We start from the raw sequence: 24,086 nt of genomic DNA, 5'->3' as shown, positions 1-24,086 counted from the left end.
TGCAATCCAGATAGTAACACTTAATGTATGGATTACCTTTAATCGCCACAGCTAATATTAAAAAAAAAACCACTCACTGTGGTGACTCAATACTGACACCCATGACTTTAGCCTACATTACTAAGAGCATAGAAAAGGTTATTCAAAGTGGTTTATCTCCGTATCTTTTTAATTCAAATACTTTGAGAGCACCAGCTAAGAAAATTAATAAATCAATACATCCTAGCATCAATTAAAAAAAAAAAAAGAAGATAAACAATCAACAAATGAGTGGGGGGAAAAGTGTGTAAATCAACAGCTGGACTAAATCCTGCTCAAACATGTTGTATGTAACAAAGAAATAAAAACAAAAGCCACCACAGTGATTTAAATCTATTACCGTATATTAAAGGTTTTGTTGAAAGGATCGTTCTCTGTTTACCAGATTAAACAATGGCATAGGATGTGCTTCAGGTCTGCCTGACTCATAGGATAGTCATGCAAAAGACAACTGGTCTGCCTTCTAGTATTTGCATTGCTGTAGCATATTTACACAGAATAAAATGGACTAATATACAGCTTCCATGTATTGTCCTTTGTCATATTGATATTGAGTAAAGATTACTTAAGACAACATGCTTTGCAGTTTGGTCCCAGGCACAAAGTAAAGTAAATAGCCTTAAAATACTAGTCCTGCGTGTAATAAAGCTGAATACATAAAACCCATAGGTAAATAAGTATGATGGACTGTATTATTCCTGGATGTTTAGTATAAGACATATATACCACTGTTTCCTGAGGTCAGAGTCTACCTTGTCAGGTCATATGCAGTAGGTTTTCATTCTTTTTGAGGCTTGCCTTACTTTAGTCATTAGCATGTCTCTGAAATTATCGCCCATTAAAAAGTAGAAAACAGGGTTAATCACGCTGTTCATGAATGCCAGAGGCCTGGAGATAATGTACACTGAGTTTATGATGCTTTTTGTACATTCAGATATTTTCCAAGACTCCAATCGGGATGCGATCCTGACATTTCGCATGATATGATAGGGTGTGAAAAGACATGAGAAAATAGTCATTGCAAGAATTACTAGCATAAGAGGTTTTTCCAGGGGAACGATAGCGGTGAGCTGCTCATTCCTTTTCCGAAGAACAAAGACCAGTTTCACGTAAAAGAAACACATGACACACATGGGAATGAGAAACCCTAGAAAAGTAAGACAGATACTGAAGATCAAGTTTTTGTGTGCGTCTCCGGAACTGGCATAGTTGCTACAATTACCACCATTGTGGGTGTTGTTAGGTCCTATGAAGGTGAGAATAGGGAGTATTTCGATGGTGACTATGATCCATATGGCAGCTGATATTATAATAGCTGAATGTTTCTTCTGCAGAAGGTGTTCTTTAAAAGGATGCTTAATGAGCATGTAGCGATCAATGCTGATGAAGGTGAGAAAGAGGATGCTCGTGTACAGATTTGCAAAGAGAAGGTATCGGTTAGCTTGACACATGAAATCCCCATATATCCAGTTTTCTTTGCTATAACTCTGTACCAACATTGGTAGTGTGCAAAGGAATGCAAGGTCTGACACGCATAGGTTGAAAAGGTAGATGTTGCCAGTTGACCACTTTTTCATGCAGAAGATGTAGCCACAAATCACAATGCTGTTTCCAAGCATACCAAGAATAAATTCCAAGGTATATAGGATGGACAGGTAATATTTTTCAAGTAGATGATCCACTTTCAGACAGGAGTCTTCTGTATTGTTCCCATCCTGGAAATGGCAAAATATAAGAAATTGGTTAGTACAATAAAATGATATGATCAGAAATTCTCCATACAAAAATATAGAATGTTTATTAGAGTCATTTGAAGCGTGAATTTGATTCAGATATTCTTAATTGGCTTGAAGAGAGGTATAGAGGAGTACACTGCAGCGTTTAGAAACAGATTGCTCATCCTAACCTTCTTGCTTCATTCTGAGCCTATTATGAAAACAGTTCATGAGCAAGGACCTTAATCTCAAACCCTGGAGTGGGCGACCTCAGTCCTCGAAGGCCGCAACTCAGTTGGGTGTTCAAGATTTCCTCAATGATTATGCAAGAGGCCTGTTTGCATGCACTGCCTTCATTGTATGGAGACAGATCTCATGCATATTCATTGGGGAAATCCTGAAAACCCTACTTGGTGAGGGCTGAGTTTGGACACTACTGCTTAACCAGTATGGGGCAATTTTCAAAGTATATTGATCCTGTACATATGTACAAAAGTGGCTGTGCTTCAAATTACATTATAGATTTCTAGACTGTAAAAAAGGACCAGCATATTACCATTCTGCTGCAAAATCATCATTTGACCTGTTAGCAGAAGGGGTAGTATAGGAAATAATGAATAAATCTAAACCATAAACCAGATGGTTAGGATGAATTGGGGTATTTCAGAACTTTTTGAGAAGTAATCATGCGCATCATATTTTCAAAATACACAATAGGGCAATTAAAAAAATGTTTGTGTAGGATGACTATAGGACCTCTGGGAATCCGGCATTTGGATTGCTTTATCCGATTCACAGTGTCTCTATTTTAAACCACCAATAGTGTAAAACCTTCTTGCTGGTCTAATCTGTGACTGCACAGGTGCATCTTCTGGCCTTTTCCAGAAAGGGACAGAAGCTGCCATGAATTAGCTAAGATAATCAATGGGAGAAACTGGTGACAGCTGGAAACCTCTAACTATAAAACATGAACTCAATTCTGTCAGCCACCGAGAAGCGGTGTAGAAAGGAATCACTGTATTTTGGATATGCTATGGACATTGTTTCAGCTCCAGAGAGAGCTTGTTTTAAAATTCAAATATGGGATGGTTTCTAGAAGGGAAGGAGACTGCAACAGAGGTGGAGATGGAGGAGCATGGACCCCACTGACAAAAGGCTATAGTGATATGTTCCCTCTAAGATATTCAGGAGTCCTCCAACCACATTTCTGCTAGTGGGAAGCAATGCTTCAATATCGTGGTTTCAATCACTAGGGACAGACAGGTCTTCTGCAGTACTACAGAACTTCTCTGTCTCTTGTTATGGAAAATGTGATTTTGAAACAGCAGGAATGTAAGTGGAGGCCTGCTGCACAGTTTAGAGGGATCATAACAAAGTACCTCATGAAAGACTCCAGAGGAAATTGGAGAGTCATGGGATAGGAGGTAGTGTTCTATTGTGGATTAAAAACTGGTTAAAAGATAGAAAACAGAGAGTAGGGTTAAATGGTCAGTATTCTCAATGGAGAAGGGTAGTTAGTGGGGTTCCCCAGGGGTATGTGCTGGGACCGCTGCTTTTTAACATATTTATAAATGACCTAGAGATGAGAGTAACTAGTGAGGTAATTAAATTTGCTGATGACACAAAGTTATTCAAATCGCGGGAGGATTGTGAAAAATTACAAGAGGACCATACGAGACTGGGAGACTGGGCATCTAAATGACAGATGACGTTTAATGTGAGCAAGTGCAAAGTGAAGTATGTGGGAAAGAGGAACCTGAATTATAGCTATGTCAGGCAAGGTTCCACGTTAGCAGTCAAAGACCAAGAAAGGGATCTAGGTGTCGTCGTTGATGATACGTTGAAACCTTCTGCTCAGTGTGCTGCTGTGGCTAAGAAAGCAAATAGAATGTTAGGTATTATTAGGAAAGGAATGGAAAACAAAAATGAGGACATTATAATGCCTTTGTATCGCTCCATGGTGTGACCGCACCTCAAATATTATGTTCAATTCTGGTTGCCGCATCTCAAAAAAGATATAGTGGAATTAGAAAAGGTGCAGAGAAAGGCGATGAAAATGATAAAGGGGATGGGACGACTTCCATATAAGGAAAGGCTAAAGTGACTAGGGCTCTTCAGCTTGGAGAAAAGGTGGCTGAGGGGAGATATGATAGAGGTCTATAAAATAATGAGTGGAGTTGAACAGGTAGAAGTGAAGCGTCTGTTTACGCTTTCCAAAAATACTAGGACTAGGGGGCATGTGATGAAGCTACAATGTAGTAAATTTAAAACGAATCAGAGAAAATGTTTCTTCACTCAACGTGTAATTAAACTCTGGAATTCGTTGCCAGAGAACGTGGTAAAGGCAGTTAGCTTAGCGGAGTTTAAAAAAGGTTTAGACGGCTTCTTAAAGGAAAAGTCCATAGACCATTATTAAATGGACTTGGGGAAAATCCACTATTTCTGGGATAAGCAGTATAAAATGTTTTGAACTTTTTTCGGATATTGCCAGGTATATTGTGGCCTGGATTGGCCACTGTTGGAAACAGGATGCTGAGCTTGATGGACCTTATGTACTTATATTGCTCACCATGAGGGGTTGCAAGCTACTAGACTTCATTCATTGTCACCGATGCCTCCACTGCTACAATCCAATTGTCATTCCCCTCACATGCAGAAGATGCGCTAGTTTGCAGTTGTTTTGCCTACTCCTGTGTTATGTCACTTTTCTATCATTTGTTGTATTTATTTTCCTTTTTCAATTTTACATAATTTGGGAACTGCTCAGAAAGCTAACTAATTTAATTGAGCGGTATATCAAGAATAAAATAAAGATAAACACCGAGGAAGTGTTTGTCTCTGATGACTTTACTGATTTGAGTGGGCCCAAGAACCAATCAAGGCTCCTACCATACGCGGAAGTCCAAGGGAAGGAACAGACTGGAAATGCCTCTGGTGTGGACTGATAGAACTGATAGACTGATAGACCCTTGGTCTTTTCCCAGTGTGGCATTACTTATGTACTTATGGGCAGTGTCAAGAACCCGCCTACAGATACAGCCAGAGTGAATACTGCGGATGGGTTCACCTCTCTAACTGAATACCTTGCTGGTCTTTTGGTTCCAAGTGCTGACATCAAAATTATAACTGGAGACCCCTCTGACTACGGCAACCGATTAAGCTCAAAGGAAGAGAACATAAGAATAACCATACTGGGTCAGACCAATGATCCATCTAGCCCAGTATCCTGTTTCCAATAATGGCCAATCCAGGTCACAAGAACTTGGCAGAAACCCAAATAGTGGCAGCATTCCATGCTACGAATCCCAGGGTATGCAGTAGCTTTCCCATGTCTGTCTCAATAACAGACTGTGGACTTTTCCCCTAGGAACCTGCCCAAATCTTTTTTAAACCCAGATACACTAACCGCCGTTACCATATCCTCTGGCAAAGAGTTCCAGAGCTTAGCTATTCATTGAGTGAAAAACTTTTTTCTTCCAATTTGTTTTAAAAGTATTTCCATGTAACATTCTTGAGTGTCCCCTAGCCTTCGTACTTTTGGAACGAGTGAAAAATTGATTCACTTCTACTTGTTCTACACCACTCCGGATTTTGTAGACCTCAATCATATCTCTACTCATCCATTTCTTTTCCAAGCTGAAGAGCCCTAATCTCTTTAGCCTTTTCTCATATGAGAGCAGTTCCATCCCCATTTCGATCGAATTCCGCTATATCTTTTTTGAGATACGGTGACCAGAGCCAGAAGCGTAGCCAGGTGGGGCGCAGGGGGAGCGATCACTCCCCTAAACAGCTGTTGAGAAAAAATGGTGCCTATGCGCCTCAACCCAATAGATATTTTATTTTTCTGCTCCCTCCCGAGTCTGTAATCCTTTCCTATCTCTTCTGCCCGCGCTCTCCCCTCCGCAATGTCACTTTTACTTCCCGAAGCGTCTCCGGTACCGGCGATTCACAGTCAACCTGCCAGCGTCGGGGCTCCTCCTCCTCAGGCGCGTCCCACCTCTGTGGAAAACAGGAAGTTGCTTAGAGTAGGCAGGACGCGCCTGAGGAGAAGAAGCCCCGATGCTGGCAGGCTGACTGTGAATCACTGGTGCCGGAGGGAGAACGCTTCGGGAAGTAAAAAGTGACCATGCAGTTGGGAGAGACAGGCAGAAGAGAGGGTGAAGCCAATTTGAGTAATCCACCCCCCCCCCCCGCGCACCGTTCGGTTCAAAACAAGCAAGGAGGAGGGCATAGGGACACAAAGAGGGCACTACTGGAAAGGGGGGAGTAGATAGGGACACAAAAGAGGGCACTACTGGAAAGGGGGGGAGTAGATAGGGACACAGAGAAGGCACTACTGGAAAGGGGAAGGAGATAGGGGCACAGAGAGGCACTACTGGAAAGGGGGAAGTAGATAGGGACACAAAAGAGGGCACTACTGGAAAGGGGGAGTAGATAGGGACACAGAGAAGGCACTACTGGAAAGGGGAGGAGGAGATAGAGACACAGGGGCACTACTGGAAAAGTGGGAGTAGATAGGGACACAAAAGAGGGCACTACTGGAAAGGGGAGGAGGAGATAGGGACACAGAGAAGGCACTACTGGAAAGGGGAAGGAGATAGAGACACAGAGGGGCACTACTGGAAAGGGGGGAGTAGATATGGGACACAGGGGCACTACTGGAAAGGGGGGATTAGATAGGGACACAAAGAGGGCACTACTGGAAAGAGGGAGGAGGAGATTAGGGACACAGGGGCACTACTGGAAAGGGGGGAGTAGATAGGGACACAGAGAAGGCACTACTGGAAAGGGGAAGGAGATAGGGACACAGAGAGGCACTACTGGAAAGGGGGGAGTAGATAGGGACACAGAGAAGGCACGACTGGAAAGGGGAGGAGGAGATAGGGACACAGGGGCACTACTGGAAAGGGGGGAGTAGAGAGGGACACAAAGATGGCACTACTGGAAAGGGGAGGAGGAGGAGATAGGGACACAGAGAAAGCACTACTGGAAAGGGGAAGGAGATAGGGACACAGAGGGGCACTACTGGAAAGGGGGGAGTAGATAGGGACACAAAGAGGGCACTACTGGAAAGGGGAGGAGGAGATAGGGACACAGGGGCACTACTGGAAAGGGGAGAGTAGATAGGGATACAAAGAGGGCATTACTGGAAAGAGGAGGGGGAGATAGCGACACAGAGAAGGTACTACTGGAAAGGGGAAGGAGATAGGGACACAGAGGGGCACTTCTGGAAAGGGGGGAGTAAATAGGGACACAAAGAGGGCATTACTGGAAAGAGGAGGAGGAGATAGCGACACAGAGAAGGCACTACTGGAAAGGGGAAGGAGATAGGGACACAGGGGCACTACTGGAAAGGGGGGAGTAGATAGGGATACAAAGAGGGCACTACTGGAAAGAGGGAAGAGGAGATTAGGGATACAGGGGCACTACTGGAAAGGGGAAGGAGATAGGGACACAGAGGGGCACTACTAGAAAGGGGGGAGTAGATAGGGACACAAAGAAGGCACTACTGGAAAGGAGGAGGAGGAGATAGGGACACAGAGAGGGCACTACTGGAAGGGGTATTTGGGGTCAATGATGAAAAAGGGGTGAGATGGGGACAAAGTGTTAATGCTGGAAAAGGGGGAAGATGGTAACAGGGGTAATCTGGGAAGATGGGGACACAGGACAATGTTAGAAAAAGTGAGAGGTGGGGACACCAGGACGGCAGATGCTAGAAAGGGGGAGATCAGGAGATCAGGTAGGCTTGTGTTGAAAAGGGGGGGAGATGGGGACACAGAAAGGGCAGATGCTGAACTTGGGGGCAGGATAGGGACAAGGGACACAGAAGGGAGATGCTGGATAGGACAAATAGTGGTGCAGAGGAAAAAATGATGGTGCACTTGGAGACAGATGTAGAGAAGGAAAGGAAGAAGAAAGAAAGAGGCGAGAGAAGAAATGGAAAGGTCAACCTGGAAAAGAATTTGTAAGGCTGACTCATGGAACATGGAAAAAAAGACTATTCCCAGACAACAAAGGTAGAAAAAATATTTTTATTTAATACTTTGTAAGCACTGAGATGTACCTGCTTTGTAAAATGTACATTTTTTTATATTTTTATTTTGCAAAGTACAGGAGAAAATGCATTTCTGTCTCTTTTTTTTTTTTTTTTTTTACCAGTATAGCACTGTTTAGAGTCTGGCTTCCTTGGGCAGGGGGTCTCAATTTCAATTTTTGTTGTTGTTTTTTTTTTGGGGGGGTTGTGGCTCCATTAGATTGGTAGCATGGAATGTTGTCACAATTTGGGTTTCTGCCAGGTGCTTGTGACCTGGGTTGGCCACATTGGAAACAGGATACTGGGCTAGATGGACCATTGGTCTGACCCAGTATGGCTACTCTTATGTTATATACTGTAGATGAGGGTCTGTTCATGTTCTGCATGTGTGACTGAGGTGAAGGATTCTGCCAGCATGTAGTATCTGTGTAGGAATGTGTAACAGTGCAGCTTGTTCCAGTTTCCCAATAGTAGGTATATTGGTGCTCCAGAGCCCAGTGTAATATATATAGCACTGTCTTCTGATAGGTGGTTTAGGGCTGTTATGGTGTGGTAAGTTTTGTGTTCTAGGGCAGTCCTGGAGTACCCCCTTGCCAGTCAGGTTTTCAGGATATCCACAATAAATATGCATGACATTGATTTGCATATACTGCCTCCATTACATGCAAATCTTTTTCATGCAGATTCATTGTGGATAGCCTGAAAACCTGAATGGCAAGGGGGTACTCCAGGACCACCTAGGGAAACACTTCTCTAGGTCCCACTGTAATATTTATAGCAATGTCTTTTCATAGGTGGGTTAGGGCTGTTTTGGTGTGGTAAGTTTTTAGTATAGGTTGTGGGTGTCTTTTTGCAGGGGGTTGTATTATTTCACAAACTGTCTAGCCCTATTTGAAAGTAGGCTCTGGGGCAAGGGCCACCAAAGGTCACCCAAGATAAAAATGCTCAAGACTAGTGTTCTTCATATCCTGTAGAGCCACCACACAAACAAAAGCCCATCTGATTTAAACAAGGTGTCTAGCAGTGGAAGGACTGGGTGTGCTATTCCTGAGGTGAAGGTCACGATTTGAATATTTTTATTTGAAGTTAAGAAGACAGGTTGCCTGCTCTGGCCAGTCCAGGAACCTCTTCTGCGTCCTGCCTACTGATGTAACTTACTGTTTCCTTGTAGGCAGGACGCAACAGAGACAGCCTGTATTAATCATTGCCCGCCACAGCCCCTGAGCAACAATACAGACACTGCTGTCTAGCTGACACCAACCGGCACCTATTTTGTAAAAGTCTGCTCCCCCTGAGATCAAAACCTGGCTACGCCTCTGACCAGAACTGAATGCAATACTCAAGATGAGGTCACACCATGGAGCGATACAGAGGCATTATTGTATTGTCAGTGTTATTAACCAACCCTTTCCTAATAATTCCTAGCATCCTGTTTGCACTTTTGGCCACCACTACATATTGAGTAGAAGATTTCAGCGTATTATCTACAATGGCACCTAGATCTTTTTCATGGGTGCTGACCCCCATGGTGGACTGTAGCATCAGGTAACTATGATTCAGATTATTTTCAATGTGCGTCACTTTGCATTTGTCCACATTAAATTTCATCTGCCATTTGGATGTCCAGTCTTCCAATTTCCTAAGGTCTTCCTGCAATTTTTCACAGTCCAAATGTGTTTTAACAACCTTGAATAGTTTTGTGTAATCTGCAAATGTAATCACCTCACTTGTTCTGGTTTCCATATCATTTATAAATATGTTAAATAGCACTGATCCCTGCAGCACTCTACTATTCACCCTCCTTCATTAAGAGAAATGACCATTTAACCCTACCCTCTGTTTTCTGTTCAAATAACTAGTTCTTAAACCACTCCAGAACACTGCCCCCCTATCCCATGACACTAATTTTCACAGGAGTCTGTCATGAGGAACTTTGTCAAAAGCTTTCTGAAAATCTAGATACACTTACATCAACCAGCTCATCTTTATCCACATGTTTATTCACGCCTTCAAAGAAATGAAGCAAATTGGTGAGGCAAGATTTCCTAGGCTGAACCCATGCTGACTCTATCCCATTAAACCACATTTATTTATATGCTCTGTAATTTTATTCTTTATAACAGTTTCCACTATTTTACCCCACTGTCTGTAATTTCCTGGACCACCCCTGGAATTCTTTTAAACAATTGGCGTTACATTTGGCCACCCTCCAATCTTCAGGTACTAATGAAGATTTTAATGACAGATTACATATTACTAACTGCAGATCAGCTTTGCTCAGGAAGCTGCTCACTCAGGTCAGTGACTTTTAATATTGAGGCATCCCCTATGCTCATAAATCTTAATGATGCCAATTTGGACTGCACTATACTCAACCAAACCATTGATGCCAGCTGTGGTTGTGATTCGTTTCCAATACCTTGGAGATCTAGAAACGATATCTGGGGAAAACTGTAGCCAAATTTCAATAAGCATCCCAGCGGTAGCAAGGGGGTTTGTTCAACACATAAAGCAGGATGTGGAGACCAGACTCCCAATGTCAGCCAATTCATTTGAACATACTTGCTTTGCTGTGGGAAAACGTGCTTAATCCAACAGCTAGAGATTCTTCTGAGTTAAAGGTCTCCAGTCTAGACATTGATAAATTCATAGCCAAAAGCCTGACTTTTACTGCACCTTAATAAATACCTCTTTAATTTTGCTCTTGGTTTTCTTACAAGGCAGCTAAAGCTTGCATGTTATGACAATGTGTGCATTCTTTTAGCCAGGAGAAGAGTTATTTGAAAATTGTCCTCAACATAAGAACATAAGAATAGCCATACTGGGTCAGACCAATGGTGTTCTCTCATATGCTCTTGCTTTGGTGCCAAGCATCAACTGGGTGAGTAAAACATTTTTCTTTTTTGACATTTAGCTCGTAATGAGGTGTGAGTAGCTTGTGTGTTCCCACAATCAGTTCTCTTGTGTGGGTTCTGTGACATGTGCATCAGAGAAGATAGAGGCAGCAAAAGAAAGGGAGCTAGTTTGCAGACCAGAGGCGTAGTAAGACTTGGTATTTTGGAAGGGCCCAGAGGTAAATTGGATGGGCCCTTCCATGCGCACGTGCCCCTTCCCCCCCCAACCACACACCACAAATATCTTCCCGGAGATATTTTTTTAAGAACATAAGAGGGGTTTTTTCACCTGCCCTACATCTTCTCCCTCTCCTCTGTGGCATCACGGCATCTGCGCTCCTGCCTCTGAACTCTTTCCATCCCCAATGTCGGTACAGGTGTCCTTGGTGCCTGCAGCGATTCGTTCTCACTGTGTGCGCTGGCCCCACAGGCTTCCATCTGCTGTGTCCCACCCTCGCTGACATCATTGCCTGTTTCCAGTCCGGTGGAACACAGCAGATGGAAGCCTGCAGGGCCGTCGCAAGCAGCAAGAATGAATCACTGCAGGCACTGTGGACACCTGTACCGACACCAGGGAGGGAAGGGTTTTCAGAGACCAGATTGCAGATGCCGGGATGTTACGGAAGAGAGGGGGGAACAGAGCAGTGTGACGCTGCAGCTGGGTGGGCTTAAGCCAAGATTGGTTGGGCCTGTGTGTGTGAGATAGTGGTAGTGCAGATACTGCATAGGAAGACAAACTGCAGATAAAGGCCTTGGTGGACCTGTTCATGGACGGTTGGGCCCACTGCAGCAGGAGATAAACCACAAAGTTTAATGACAATGTTAACAGGGTTAACTACAATTAAGGGGCTCTTTTACTAAGGCGTGCTGGCATTTTTAGCGCACGTTAAATATAGGCACACTCTAAATGCTAAAGACGCCCATAGGAATGCATTGACGTTTTTAGCATTTAGCGCGCGTCTATTTTTAACGCACACTAAAAACGCCAGCACGCCTTAGTAAAAGAGCCCCTGAGTGAATTCCTGCAGAGAAAGCGGAGATAATGCGCTGCTGTCTTTATGCTACACACCCTATGTCTAAACCAAGAGTGTATGCCAAGAGTTCCCCAAAATCTGGAGGAAAGAGGAACATTGCCACAGGAAAAGCTGCAAAAAGTGGCTGATGCAAATTTCAGATTCCCAGTGTCACAGATCAAAGAAACATCTTGATACAACTGAGTGCTTCTGTAGATAAAGAAATGGAAAGAGAAAGATGAGAAGCACGAGTCAGAAAACAGCAAGGCAGTCGGTCCGCCAAATCCAATACGGAAAATAAAACAATGAGGCAGACCTTGTAAAAAACCAATGTCCTTATTAGTAGATTAAAAGCTCCCAGGTATTCAACATAAAATGCCCGACATGGCATGTTTCGCCAATTTAAAAATGGCTGCGTCAGAGGCATTAGGTCCCTGTAAATGAAAATAAAATCATTCAGCATCTAAAAACAACATATAAAAGACATGAGGAGGGTCGCTGGACAGGGGTGGCTGGAGGGGGGGGGCAGGAGGTCACTGGACATGGGTGGCTGCAGTGGGTGCAGGGGGAGAGGAGGGTCGCTGGGCATGGGTGGCTGCAGGGGAGCCGAGGAAAACCTTGCTAGCGCCCATTTCATTTGTGTCAGAAACGGGCCTTTTTTTTTTTTTACTAGTAATTAAATAAATAAAGAAGCTGGTGTTCTTAAAGCTTATTTATTTATTTAATTATGCTTTTAAAGATATGTTTTATTCACAATTGTACATTGTTTTATTACCTAAGTACCTAGAGCCTTCTCAGCTTGGGGTTCCTCTGAATGTTCCTTTGGTGTTTTTAATCTATTTATTTATTTATTTAGGTATTTATTATGCTGTCTATTATGGTATTGCTTGTATTGACATCATATTTCCAAGTTTACTTCATTTATTGTATTTATGTATATGTTTGGTCCTTTTACTATTGTTATGTTGTTAACAAAATTGTAAGTTTTATGTTAAATTGGACCTGCTGTGTGCTGCCTTGGGTGAATCTGTTCATAAAGTCAGTTAATAAAGACCAATAAATAAATTAAAAATAATAGAATTGGGTTACCCAGATGCCATGTTGGTATAGGCGATCCCTGCATTACATTGCAGTGCCTAAATGGAGGCATCCTGTTATAGAATTGCCTGCATAGCCTTTTTGGAAATAGATAACTACACTGGGTTCCAAGAAAGGGAAAGATTATCCGAGTTGAATTTATTGCTTAAAGAGTATAATAAGTAAGATGAATAAGGCCGTAACCTGTATAAAAAGACAATCCATTAAAATCACAGGGAGTAGTATTCAGCCAATAGTGGGCTGTGTTTTTTTTTAAATGTTGACCATGGCCGGCTAAATTAGCCCCAGATATTCAGTGCCGGGCCATGTACTGCCAAAGTGCTGTGAGGCAGCAGTGAGAGGTCATGGCAGCCATTTTGAGGATGCTGCCACTGGAGGCAGGAGCAAGTAGGGTTCGCTCCTGCCACCATCACTCCCACTAGACCACTAGGGATCAAAGTTATGTCCTGGGGGGGTATTCAGACTGGGGGGGGGGGCATTCATGGTAGAAGGGGAGGGGAAGGGAAAGAGCGGAGCTGTTTTGGGAGGCATAGCTAAGTGGCCAAATTTGGAGCAGCTTTTGAGATGTCCTAAATTTGCCTGCTTAGCTATGTAGGTCCTGGCACTGAAAATTGCCAGCACCCACATAACTGCCAGCTCCAACCCAATGCCACCCCTTGTACTGCCCCTGACCTTCCCTTTTTTTTAATGGTTGCCCTGCTCTATTAAGTGCTGATAAATATTGGTGGTTGGGCAGCTAGGAGTGATTTAAGTGGGCCACAGCCTCTCCTGCCTGCTTAAATTACTTTGAATATTGGGCAGGTAAAAATTGATCAAATTCAATACTGTGCAGCAAAAGTTAATAGTGGGAGAATTCTATCAACAAGGATACAAGGGCAGAGGAAGAAGAAAACTCCTCCTTGTAAAAAATGGAATGTATTGGACAGTTTGCCATTCCAAACATAAAGCTTATTTCAGGGATGCTCTTGTCATCCCTTTTGTTTTATTTGGCATTTAATCCACTGAGTACTCATATTAATTTCTTGGGCTATAGGTCTATCCTTACTCATAAAGATGGCAATGATCTAGAGGTTGTTCACACTTACTGTTTGTAGTGACTTGAAGCTCTACAGCTCCAGTGACGAACAATTATTAGAACAACTTTGAGTAGTGAAAAGATTCTCAGATATCAAGATGATTTTTGGTCTGGATAAATGTGAAAACATGTATCTTACTGATGGCTGTGAGATAAAGAAACTTGAACAGGAAAGTGTATATAAATATCTACAATCAAGCATAAACCACTGAGAAAAAAGATCAGTAAAGATTATTACAGCAGACTAAAATTTATAGTGAAGAATGCATTAATATCACAGAATAAAATACAATCCTCACACTCTCAGACAGCTTTGGAAATGTAGACTGGCCTCTTAAAGACCTTGAAATATTGGGTCTATGAAGAAGAAAACTCCTCCATGCCCACAAGGTCAATCATAAGAATCACTGTATGCCAAGACTATACATTTCCTAAGCCAAATGAGAAATGGGTCTCATAGTTATTAATTATACTTATCAAGCTACTATCATAGGTCTCCAAGCTTACTTAACAGCTTCATCAAATCCAAATGCACACACGTGTTGAAATATGAAAGTAAGCATCTAGAACGCATCTCCATCATTAAACAAGTGTTCCAACGAGTAGAAGGAATGAGTGAGAATCAAGAGAAAAGGAAGCAACAAAATGTGCGAAAGAGGAAATAAAACTTTTCAAGGAATTAGATCAGCAATTGAAGAAAAACAAGTGTCAAAGTATTAAGGACAGCAGGAAAAATAAAGTGTTATTCTAGGAACTATTTGCTGATCAAAACTGCACACATGAAGATTAAAGAGAAGTGAATTACTTCTACTACTACTAGTAGTAGTACAACTTATCATTTCTATAGTGCTACTAGACGTACATAGTGCTGTACACTAAACATGTAAGAGGCAGTCCCTGCTTGACAGAGCTTACAACCTAATCAAGACAAACAGGACAAATAAGGGATAAGGGAATTACTTAAGGAGGGAATGATAAAACAGACATGGGTACTGAACAAAGGAATAGGAGTTAAAAGCAGCCTCAAAAAGGTAGGCGTTTAGCCTAGATTTGAGGATCGCCAGAGATGGAGCTTTATGTACTGACTCAGGAAGTCTATTCCAGGCGTAAGGTGCAGAAAGATAAAAGGAATGGAGTCTGGAGTTGGCAATGAATGGAGTTCCCAGGAAGGAGTGTAGGTAGAGATAAGAGTGGAGAAGTACTGAGGAGCTGCAGGGTGAAGGCACTTGTAAGTCAATAAGAAAAGTTTAAACCATATCCGGAAATGGATAGGGAGCCAATGAAGTGACTTGAAGAGAGGGCTAATATGAGTGTAGTGTTACTGGCAGAATATAAGTCATGCAGCAGAAATTTGAACAGATTGAAGGGGAGAGAGATGGCTTAGCAGGAGACCTGTGAGAAACAAGTTGCAGTAGTCTATGCATGAGATGATGAGAGTGTGGATAAGGATTTTGGTAGTGTTCTCAGAAAGGAAGGGACAAATCTTGGTGATATTATAAAGAAACAACAGGTTTTAGCAGTCTGTTGGTTATGTGCAAATGAAGAGAGAGAGGAGTCAAAGATAACCCCAGGGTTATGAGATGAGACAGGGAGAATGAGAGTGTTATCCACAGAGATAGAGAAAGGGGGAAGAGAAGAGGTGGGTTTAGGTGGAAAGATAAGAAGCTCTGTCTTGGCCATGTTTAGTTTCAGATGACAGTGAAACATCCAGAGAGCAATGTCAGACAGGCAGACTGAGACTTGGGCCTGGATTCCTGCTGAATTTTCTGATGTGGAGAGGTAGTTCTGGGAGTCATCAGCACAAAGGTGATACTGAAAACCTTGGGAGGAGATCAGAGCACCAAGGGAAAAAGTATAGATGGAGGAAAGAAGAGGTCCCAAGACACAGTCCTAAGAATGAGTGATTAATAGTTGCAGCCCAGGACAGCAGAGTATGACCAGGGCTGGCATTAGGGAGTGGGCAACGGCAACCAGGGCAATTGACCTGGGCCCTGCACTCTCATGTCATGGAGAGCCCCATATGTGCCTGAACTTGAAAGAGGGACAGCCTGCAAGCAATCTTTAGGGACCCTTCCCTACTGTCTGTCCTGGGCCCCGCTCATGTCTAAAACACCAGCCCTATTTCAAGCACACATGGATAAGTTGCCTAAACATGTAACATCTTATATACAACAGAAATGAGCACTTCTTTGGCATATTACAAGTACTATGGAGAATATTAGCAGTAAATTTGACAGAAGTTATACTCTGGCTTATGAATGAGGTTCATTACTGCCATGGTATGTGCAAAACTAATCTATTTGAAGACATTGCTCCTGATTTAAAAAAAAACCCTCAAAGAACAGAAACATTGGATTGGTACAGTATTTGTGAAAAACGCTTAAAATCCACATTGCTTTTTCAAGGGAAACTCACCTTACTCAAAAACACATGCAGGGCCAAACATACATGCCATCCCCCATACTTCTATATAAACACACATACACACACACACACACACATTCCCTTTAATGTGCAAGGGAGTTTGTCACCCACGTTCTTACTGTCAAGGGTGGTACAGCAATATCACAGTTTGATTTCCAAGGGACAGGCAAGTTCTGCAAGAGTCCCAAGAGACCTGCCTGCCACTTTGAATCTGAAATTGTAGTACTCATGCACCACCCTTGATTATAGGAATGAAGTGATGGACTCCAATGCATTTATTCAAAAGTTGCAGCAGGGCCCATAGGAATAAAATGAGTCCTGTAGCAAATAACATGAGCTAATCTTTAGTAAAGGACTCCCTAAATGAATAATTGTCCAATGCATATCCCTAAGGGAGGGTTATTTTGTAACATCACCCTACTTGTAAAGCAGGTATGTGCATGAGTTACACCTGTTTTCTAAGGGAACGTATACAAATACTTTCAACTTTTAAAATTACCCCATGGAAAGCATAAGTACACATTTACACCTGTTCTTTGATATGGACCAATTTCCCGGCTTATTCCCTGTGATATTGCTGCACCACCCCAGCGAATGAACTGAGCATTCATAAGAGTGCCAACATCGGGAGACCTGCCTGTCCCTTAGAAGCTGAAATTGTGGTATTCACGTACCACTCTTGATGACAGGAATGCAAGTGATAGTCTCCAATGCAGCATGGGTGGAGATTTGCGCAAGCTATGCCCCTGAGGTAGTGCTGCTGAAATTTCTTTTTGAATCGAGGATATCCAGCTACAGTGGCAAGAAAGCGTACCATAGAGCATTATAAGCTAATCATGACTTATTGTTGAACAAACTAAGTCTAAAGAAACATATTTGTGTCCTGAATTTTTCGGTTCTTGCCCCCAAGTAGCAAAGATTTTATATAAACATTGGCACTTACTCCAACTGCATCCTGTTCTTCAAGTTAGCCCATGTGTGGCATATTCAAGGGAACAGAATATTAGAAATTTGACAGTAAAAACCTGTTTTCAAGATGATGAAGAACCCCAGGTAGGACCACATGGTCCTCTTGGTAAATGTAGTTTCTGCTCTTCCACCAATCCACATGGATTTTTATACTGTATAATTATGGTACAGACAGGTCATCAATATATATTGAAACAAACAACAACTTCTGAACCCTCATATGCGTTTTACATCATTAAATGTCCATGTCATAAATATTATATGGGATGTACTATAAGAAAAATACGTCTTGGTGAATATCATAGCGGATGTAAAATTCAGGTAGTCTCTGCTCCTATGGTGCAACATTGTATGGAGTACAAACACAGTTTTGAAGAATTGGAGTGGTGGATTATTAAGTAGATACACATACCCTGCTTGGGTGGGGAAGAAAACAATTGTTAATTGAACAAGAACAATTCTGGATTTTTCACTTGAATTTAACCTCAGAATGGGGTATGAATGGCACTGTAGAATGGAACACCATTATTTGATTTCACCTTTTATAGTCATTCATTGAAGATCTAACTTTTATATTTTGTGCTGATGGAACTGGTATCTTTCTTTTGTTGGAAGGTTACTTTCAAGTGTATACCTTTAAAAGTTTGAAGCATTTTGTGACTTTGTCATATTACGTCAGCACATAGATGCTTAAAGAAGGAAATTCGGATTAACATTAAGCCCACATCTTTGGTTGAATGAAGTTGTGTTGGCAAAACAATTTGATTCTATTGGCTGCATATACAGCTCCTGATGAAGGAATACGAAACGGGACGTCTCATAGAACTGCAGTCAATTTTAGAAGTGCAACAGCTAAGTGATATATATATTTACATCGCTTTGATAGTAGCAATTGCACGACAGAATTTGGGGCATATTTCAATGTATGTATTATATTGTCTTTATGACTATACAATGGTTGAGATTTTGAACACATATCCTTTAAATTTTGATTTATATATATCACGTTCATATAAGAAATCACAGGGATGTGTGAACATGGTCACCACAGTTAGTGGAAGTAGATAACAGTTCTATTCTGCTCAAGTGATGCACTGGCAGTGTGCTTTGGTGACACACTGAGTGATTTCTTACACTTTTAACAAATTTTGATTGGGTTAATACACCATTCCCCATAAAGCAATATAAACAGTTGTTTTAGAGAGTATTAGGACTGAAAATTCTTACAGAGTACTTCAGCACTATTTAGAAAGTGATTGTATTGTATTGTAACATTTATACATCGCGCTTTCCCACTTAATAGCAGGTTCAATGCGGCTTACAAATATAACAGGTTTACAAGATAACACAAAATGAATAAAACAGCTGAATATAGTATATAAAGAGGTGGACAACAAAAAATGGGTAAGGGAGGAAGGTGATAGAGGTAGGGAGTGGGAAGAGGGTGTAAAATTGGGATAGTGTATTGTAATTAAGGAAGAATGTATAATGATGACTGGAAGAGGGATGAAATCAAAAAGGGGTAAAAGAGGAAGCGTATTTCAGGTTCTGTCACAAGGTCGGATCCGGGAGGCGCAGAAGGATCTAAATTTAAGTCAAGTCCTTTGTGTAGGCTTGCTTGAAGAGGTAAGTTTTTAGCAGCTTCCGGAAGGGTAAATGGTTATTGACTGTTCGAATCAATCTTGGTAAGGCGTTCCAGAGCTTGCTACCTATAACGGAGAAATTGGATGTATAATATGTTTTATACTTGATTCCTTTACAGTTGGGAAGATGTAAGTTTAGATACGTTCGAGAAGATCTAGATGCGGCATAGTGTCAGTGTTCTGCCTATGTCTACGGAAAAAGGAAGTCTTAACATCAACTGCATAGCTACAAAGATAGCACTATCCATACAGCTAGAGCTGGTCACTTCTGATTCTACAGATAGTGGTGATAAATGTATGTGAACAATATTGACCCATTAGGATCCTAAGTTTGACTGAAAATAGGTATCTAATTTAGGGGTCCTTTTACTAAGGTGTGCTGAAAAATGGCCTACGGTATTGTAAGCGCATGTTTTGGCCATGTGCAGAATCATTTTTCAGCGCACCTGCAAAAAAAATGCCTGGGGGGGGGGGGGGGCTGAAAATGGACGTGTGGCAAAATGAAAATTGGTGTGCGTCCATTTTGGGCGTTAACCAGACGGTAATGATCAATGCACGTTCAAATGCTGATTACCGCCCGCACACCAGAAAATAAATATTTTCTGATGCACATAGTGGACGCGCATCAAAAATGGAATTACCGCCCGGCTCACACAGTAGCTGGGTGATAACTTGGAATAAGGGGCGTAGCCAGACTTCAGCAGGAGGAGGGTCCAGAGCCCAAGGTGAGGGGCACATTTTAGTCCCCCCCGGCACCGCTGACACCCCCGCCATTTTTTACTCCCCCCCCCCCCACTGCCACCACTACCAACTTTGACCCCCCCCGGCGCCAACCCTTTCAACCCCCCTTCCTGCTGCCACCAACCCTCCCTCGCCGCCGCCATCATCGTCGGGTACCTTTGTGGCGGGGGGCCCCAACCCCCGCCAGCCAAAGTCCTCTTCTCCGGCGCGGCCGCGTTGCTGGCTGATCTGCAAGGCTTCATTCTGTTTCTGTGAATTTGACATCCTGCACATTGTACGTGCAGAACATCAGACTCACAGAAACAGAACGAAGCCTTGCAGATCAGCAATGCGGCCACGCCGGAGAAGAGGAGCTGGGCTGGCGGGGGTTGGGGTCTCCCGCCAGCAAAGGTACCTGATGGCGGCAGCGGGGGAGGGTTGGCGGCGGGAGGGGGGGTTTGAGAGTTGGCGGCAGGGGGGGCCAGGGCCAAATCTACAGGGGCCCATGCCCCCATGGCCCCACGTAGCTACGCCCCTGCTTGGAATTGACACATGTTGGGCACTTAAGCGCTTACGCAGTTTAGTAAAAGGGCCCCTTAGGAAATAAACATGTTGCTTAGGAATTAACCTTTTTTTTTTTTTTAATACTGGCCTGAAAGGATTTAACATATTACAAGTGAAAAAGCCATGCAGCCTATAGCATGCCACTTGATATATAATATAAGAATCCTTGCATCCCTTCTAGATATCAGTATTGGGAAACTTTCTCTGCATGCTTCCCCTACTTAATTAGATGTAAGTGCTCATTAGAGGTAGATCTGGCAAAACGATTGTGCATCTTTATTGTGAGTTAAAGAAACATTTGGAGAATCCAGTGCTGAAAAGTCATGCATTGCCAGTAATTAAAGTCACCTCGGTTTTAGCCTTCTTAACTGCAAGCAGCTTTCACACTACTGGGATTAACTAGTCAACCACATCTCACTTTATTAAATAGTTTATTGATGCTTTTAAAGGGAGGTCTATTCAATTTTTATAAGCAGCATAGTGATAACAGCAAACCATAAGAGACTTTAATAACATTGCTAATTTCCTTCAAGTCTTGGGGACCACTGAGTGCACTCACTTTGCAATTAGGCTACCAGCAGCTACCAGACCAAGAACATTTCCATCCTTCAACTTATGGGTGGTCTGCAGTGTCAAAGGTCTTGTTACTGATATGGTATCTTAGATATCTTGGATAATGGCATTATTCAGTCATTTTTCCTACAGCCCAGCCTCTATCAGCTCTCGGGGAGGGGCAAAATGAAAAGTGAATGGTGTATAGGTTAGTACATGCTTTCAAATCATTATCTCATATTTCTAATCTATTCATCTCAACTACTCCCACTTAAATATCTTAAATGTCCTGCTTATGAGAAAACCTTACTCCACTCCGCAGGACTTATCTATTCTGTTCCTTTCCTATAGGCAACTATGGTTATTTCTGTCACGAACTGGCTAATTACTCAAATGTCTTATCCTCTAATGCCTGGAGAAGAACATTATTTAATGGTGTCTGTTCAAGTCTGCAAAACCTTACCAGATTTTCTTTGAATGCTATATTCTGCATAGCATAGAAAAGCAGTCTAGATTTTTGGGGGCCTTTTGGAGAGACTGTTGAGTCAAATAGTGATTCTGAATCGGAGGAAGAAATGGAGACAGTAAATTTAACACACCTAAATTAATGCTCTCTCAAAATAGATTAACTCTGCAGCATCTTTGTATATATTTATTCATGATTGTATACAAAATATTATAGCCACAATGGTTCATTGAGCTCACCTCCCGATGCACTTGCTTGTTTTTTCTATCCTAGAACTTTGTCATAGCAGGGTGTGCTTGCAATGGTGCATCCTTGATTGCATTAATGAGAATTGGCCAAGGATAAATCACGTAGAAGACTGACTGCATAGCTGGTAAGGGAGCTTATGAAATAAGACCAGACATTTAGTCCTGGCTGAATGAATTTAGGGTTCCTAGGGCATCTGTACTGTGTGTTTGCTGCAGTGTCAATCTTGCTATGTTTCATTTATAACTTCTAATAGATGCAGTATGCTGTCATTCCGGCTAATTTTCTCCATGAACCATTCCACTGGTACCTGGAATCCCTGTGGAGACTCCTCACCTCTGCTCTCAACCAATTTCCTGCATATCTTCAGACAGCATTGCTGGTGAAGATAGCTTCTCTCAGAAGCATTCCAGGAGTCAATGTCTTCTGGAGCAATTGCCTTTTATGAGAGGGGAAAAGGGGAAATAAGAAGATAAGAACATAAATTATGCTAGCCTAAGTCATACCAAAGGATCAAGCCCAGTATTCTATTATTAACAGTGGCCAATTCAGGTCACAGATATTTGGCATGCTCTCAAGACATGGATGTGTTCCTTAATGCTCACATGTAGAAATAAGTGGTGGTTAACCCAAAACTGTATGACTTACAATGGTTTATGGACTATTTATTTATTGATAACAGCATTTATGTCCCACATTATCCAGATAAATCTGGCTCTATGTGGCCTACAAAGATAGTGGGTTTCAAGGCTAAAGAGATGACATTTCCATTAATATATAGTTACAAGGTTGTAGAGTTAACAGTGTCGTTTGGCTGTATTACAGATAAATGTGACATTAAGTAGAGAAAAATGTATGCAAAAGATGGGGTATATAAAAGAAGAGCAGGCGTCAGAAGATAGCAATGATTGGGCTACATAGGTTGAAGAGCGGTAGATCTCATGCGTTGGAGGAGTGGATGGTGTTCAGTGAGAGTGGTCATTGTGGTGCATCGATCAGGTGTTTTGACCATAAACTTGTCTAAACCCTTTTTATACCCAGCAATGTTAACCACCTTGACTACATCTTCAGACAACAAATTCAACGGCTCACTTGTCAGAGAAGTAAAAATATATGATTTATTTTAAATCTGTTATCCATTAGTTCCATGAAGTGTACCCTACTCTCAGTACTACTTATGAATAAACAACCTTTCCCTAGTTTACCCATTCCATCTATGCATGATTTTATTGATCTCTATCATATCCTTTCAGCTATCTTTTCTCCAAGCTAAAGATCCTTAACCTTTATAGCTTTTCTTCATCAGGGATCAGTTCAATCCTCTATCAGTTTTTATTGCCTTTTTCTAAACCTTTTCTTGTTCCACTGTACCTTTTTGAGATAGGGTGGTCAAGGGACAGCCATACTAAGGATCAATACAAAAGCATTATAATAGTCTCTATTCTTTTCCAAATAACTCCTAGCATTTTATTTGCTTTTTGACCACCACTATGCATTAATCTACTTATTCTTGGGGATAAGTAACATGAAATCTTGGTCGTTTGGGTTCTGCCAGATACTGGTGACTTGGACTGGCCACTGGTAGAAACAGGATATTGGCCTAGATGAACCTTTGGTCTGACCCAATATGGCAATTTTTACATTTTTATGATTTCAATGTCTTGATCATAATAACTCAAAGGTCTTTCCCTGGGTGGTGACTCCTAACCACTACTCACTTGCCCTGTCCTTTATCCTCACCTCTTTTTCCCTTACCCTTATTGTTCTGTCTGTTTACCTGTCTTATCTAGATTGTAAGCTCTTTGAGCAGGGACTGTCTTTTTGTGTATGTGTATGGGGCTTGAGGGGGCTCAGGGGTTTAGTAAAGAAATTTTTTTTTTAAGAAATGCAGGTGCCGGCCCGATATTCAGAGCCGGCACCCACAAAGCTAAGTGGCCTTATTTAGGACAGCTTTTGAGCACTCCTAAATGAAGCCACTTAGCTATCTGGGTGCCTGCCTTGAATATTGCCAGTACCCACATAACCTGTGGCTCCTCCCCAGTGCCACCCCTGACCTGCCCATTTTTTGTTTGGGAGTTCTTAGGGGATATTCAGTGGCACTGTAAGTGCCGCTGAATATACCCAGTTAGGCGCCGGGAAGTTATTTAAGAAGGCAGCAGAGGTTCCTGCCCACATAAATCATTTTGAATATCAGTCTCTATGTTATATGCAATCAGGGCTTTTTTAGGGGGTATTTGGGGGTACTGAGTATGGCACCTTTTCTGTTGTCTGCTAAAATTGACCCATGGTCCCCAAGTTTTAATGAAAGAGCTCAGGCTCTACACACCAATTCTGCCTTGTCATAGATTCTGTGAATGATTGCAGGGGGCCTGACTATTGTGGGGTGGATCCCTCAGTGATCACCCCACCCCTGAAGGATGGCATGGCATTTGAGTTCCGGCACCTTTTTTGCTAGAAAATACACACTGTATTCAATACATGGTGCCTCTATTGCCTGGTTAAACCCTTTTTAGTACTGGGCCCCAAACTCTTTTTTTGGGGGGGGGGGATGTAAGTTTATTTTTTAATTCTCTTTATTGTTATTATTATTTTATGACATTAACAAATGATCATAAAAATCAGAAATCTCTGAAA

General features: G+C 42.1%; 1 protein-coding gene across 2 annotated transcripts in view; it reads right to left on the bottom strand.

The window, feature by feature from the left end:
- Positions 1-367: 367 nt before the first annotated feature.
- SUCNR1 (succinate receptor 1) overlaps positions 368-24,086 on the bottom strand; it is a 50,763-nt gene continuing 27,044 nt past the window's right edge. The window contains exons 1-3 of one of the 2 annotated variants that reach the window (XM_030216672.1): positions 20,748-20,820; positions 16,967-17,084; positions 368-1,754 (exon numbers count right to left, since the gene is read on the bottom strand). In XM_030216672.1, the coding sequence (XP_030072532.1) occupies positions 801-1,754; positions 16,967-17,011 (999 nt within the window). In that variant the 5' untranslated portion in view covers positions 17,012-17,084; positions 20,748-20,820 and the 3' untranslated portion in view covers positions 368-800. Of the gene's footprint in view, positions 1,755-16,966; positions 17,085-20,747; positions 20,821-24,086 lie in introns of those variants that run through there. The other variant, XM_030216673.1, reaches the window with a different exon arrangement.

This window comes from Microcaecilia unicolor, chromosome 10 (assembly GCF_901765095.1).
Source record: "Microcaecilia unicolor chromosome 10, aMicUni1.1, whole genome shotgun sequence".
Lineage (NCBI taxonomy): Eukaryota > Metazoa > Chordata > Amphibia > Gymnophiona > Siphonopidae > Microcaecilia > Microcaecilia unicolor.
The sequence above is the reverse complement of the archived record's forward strand: the minus strand, read 5'-3'. Positions and strand labels throughout refer to the sequence as shown.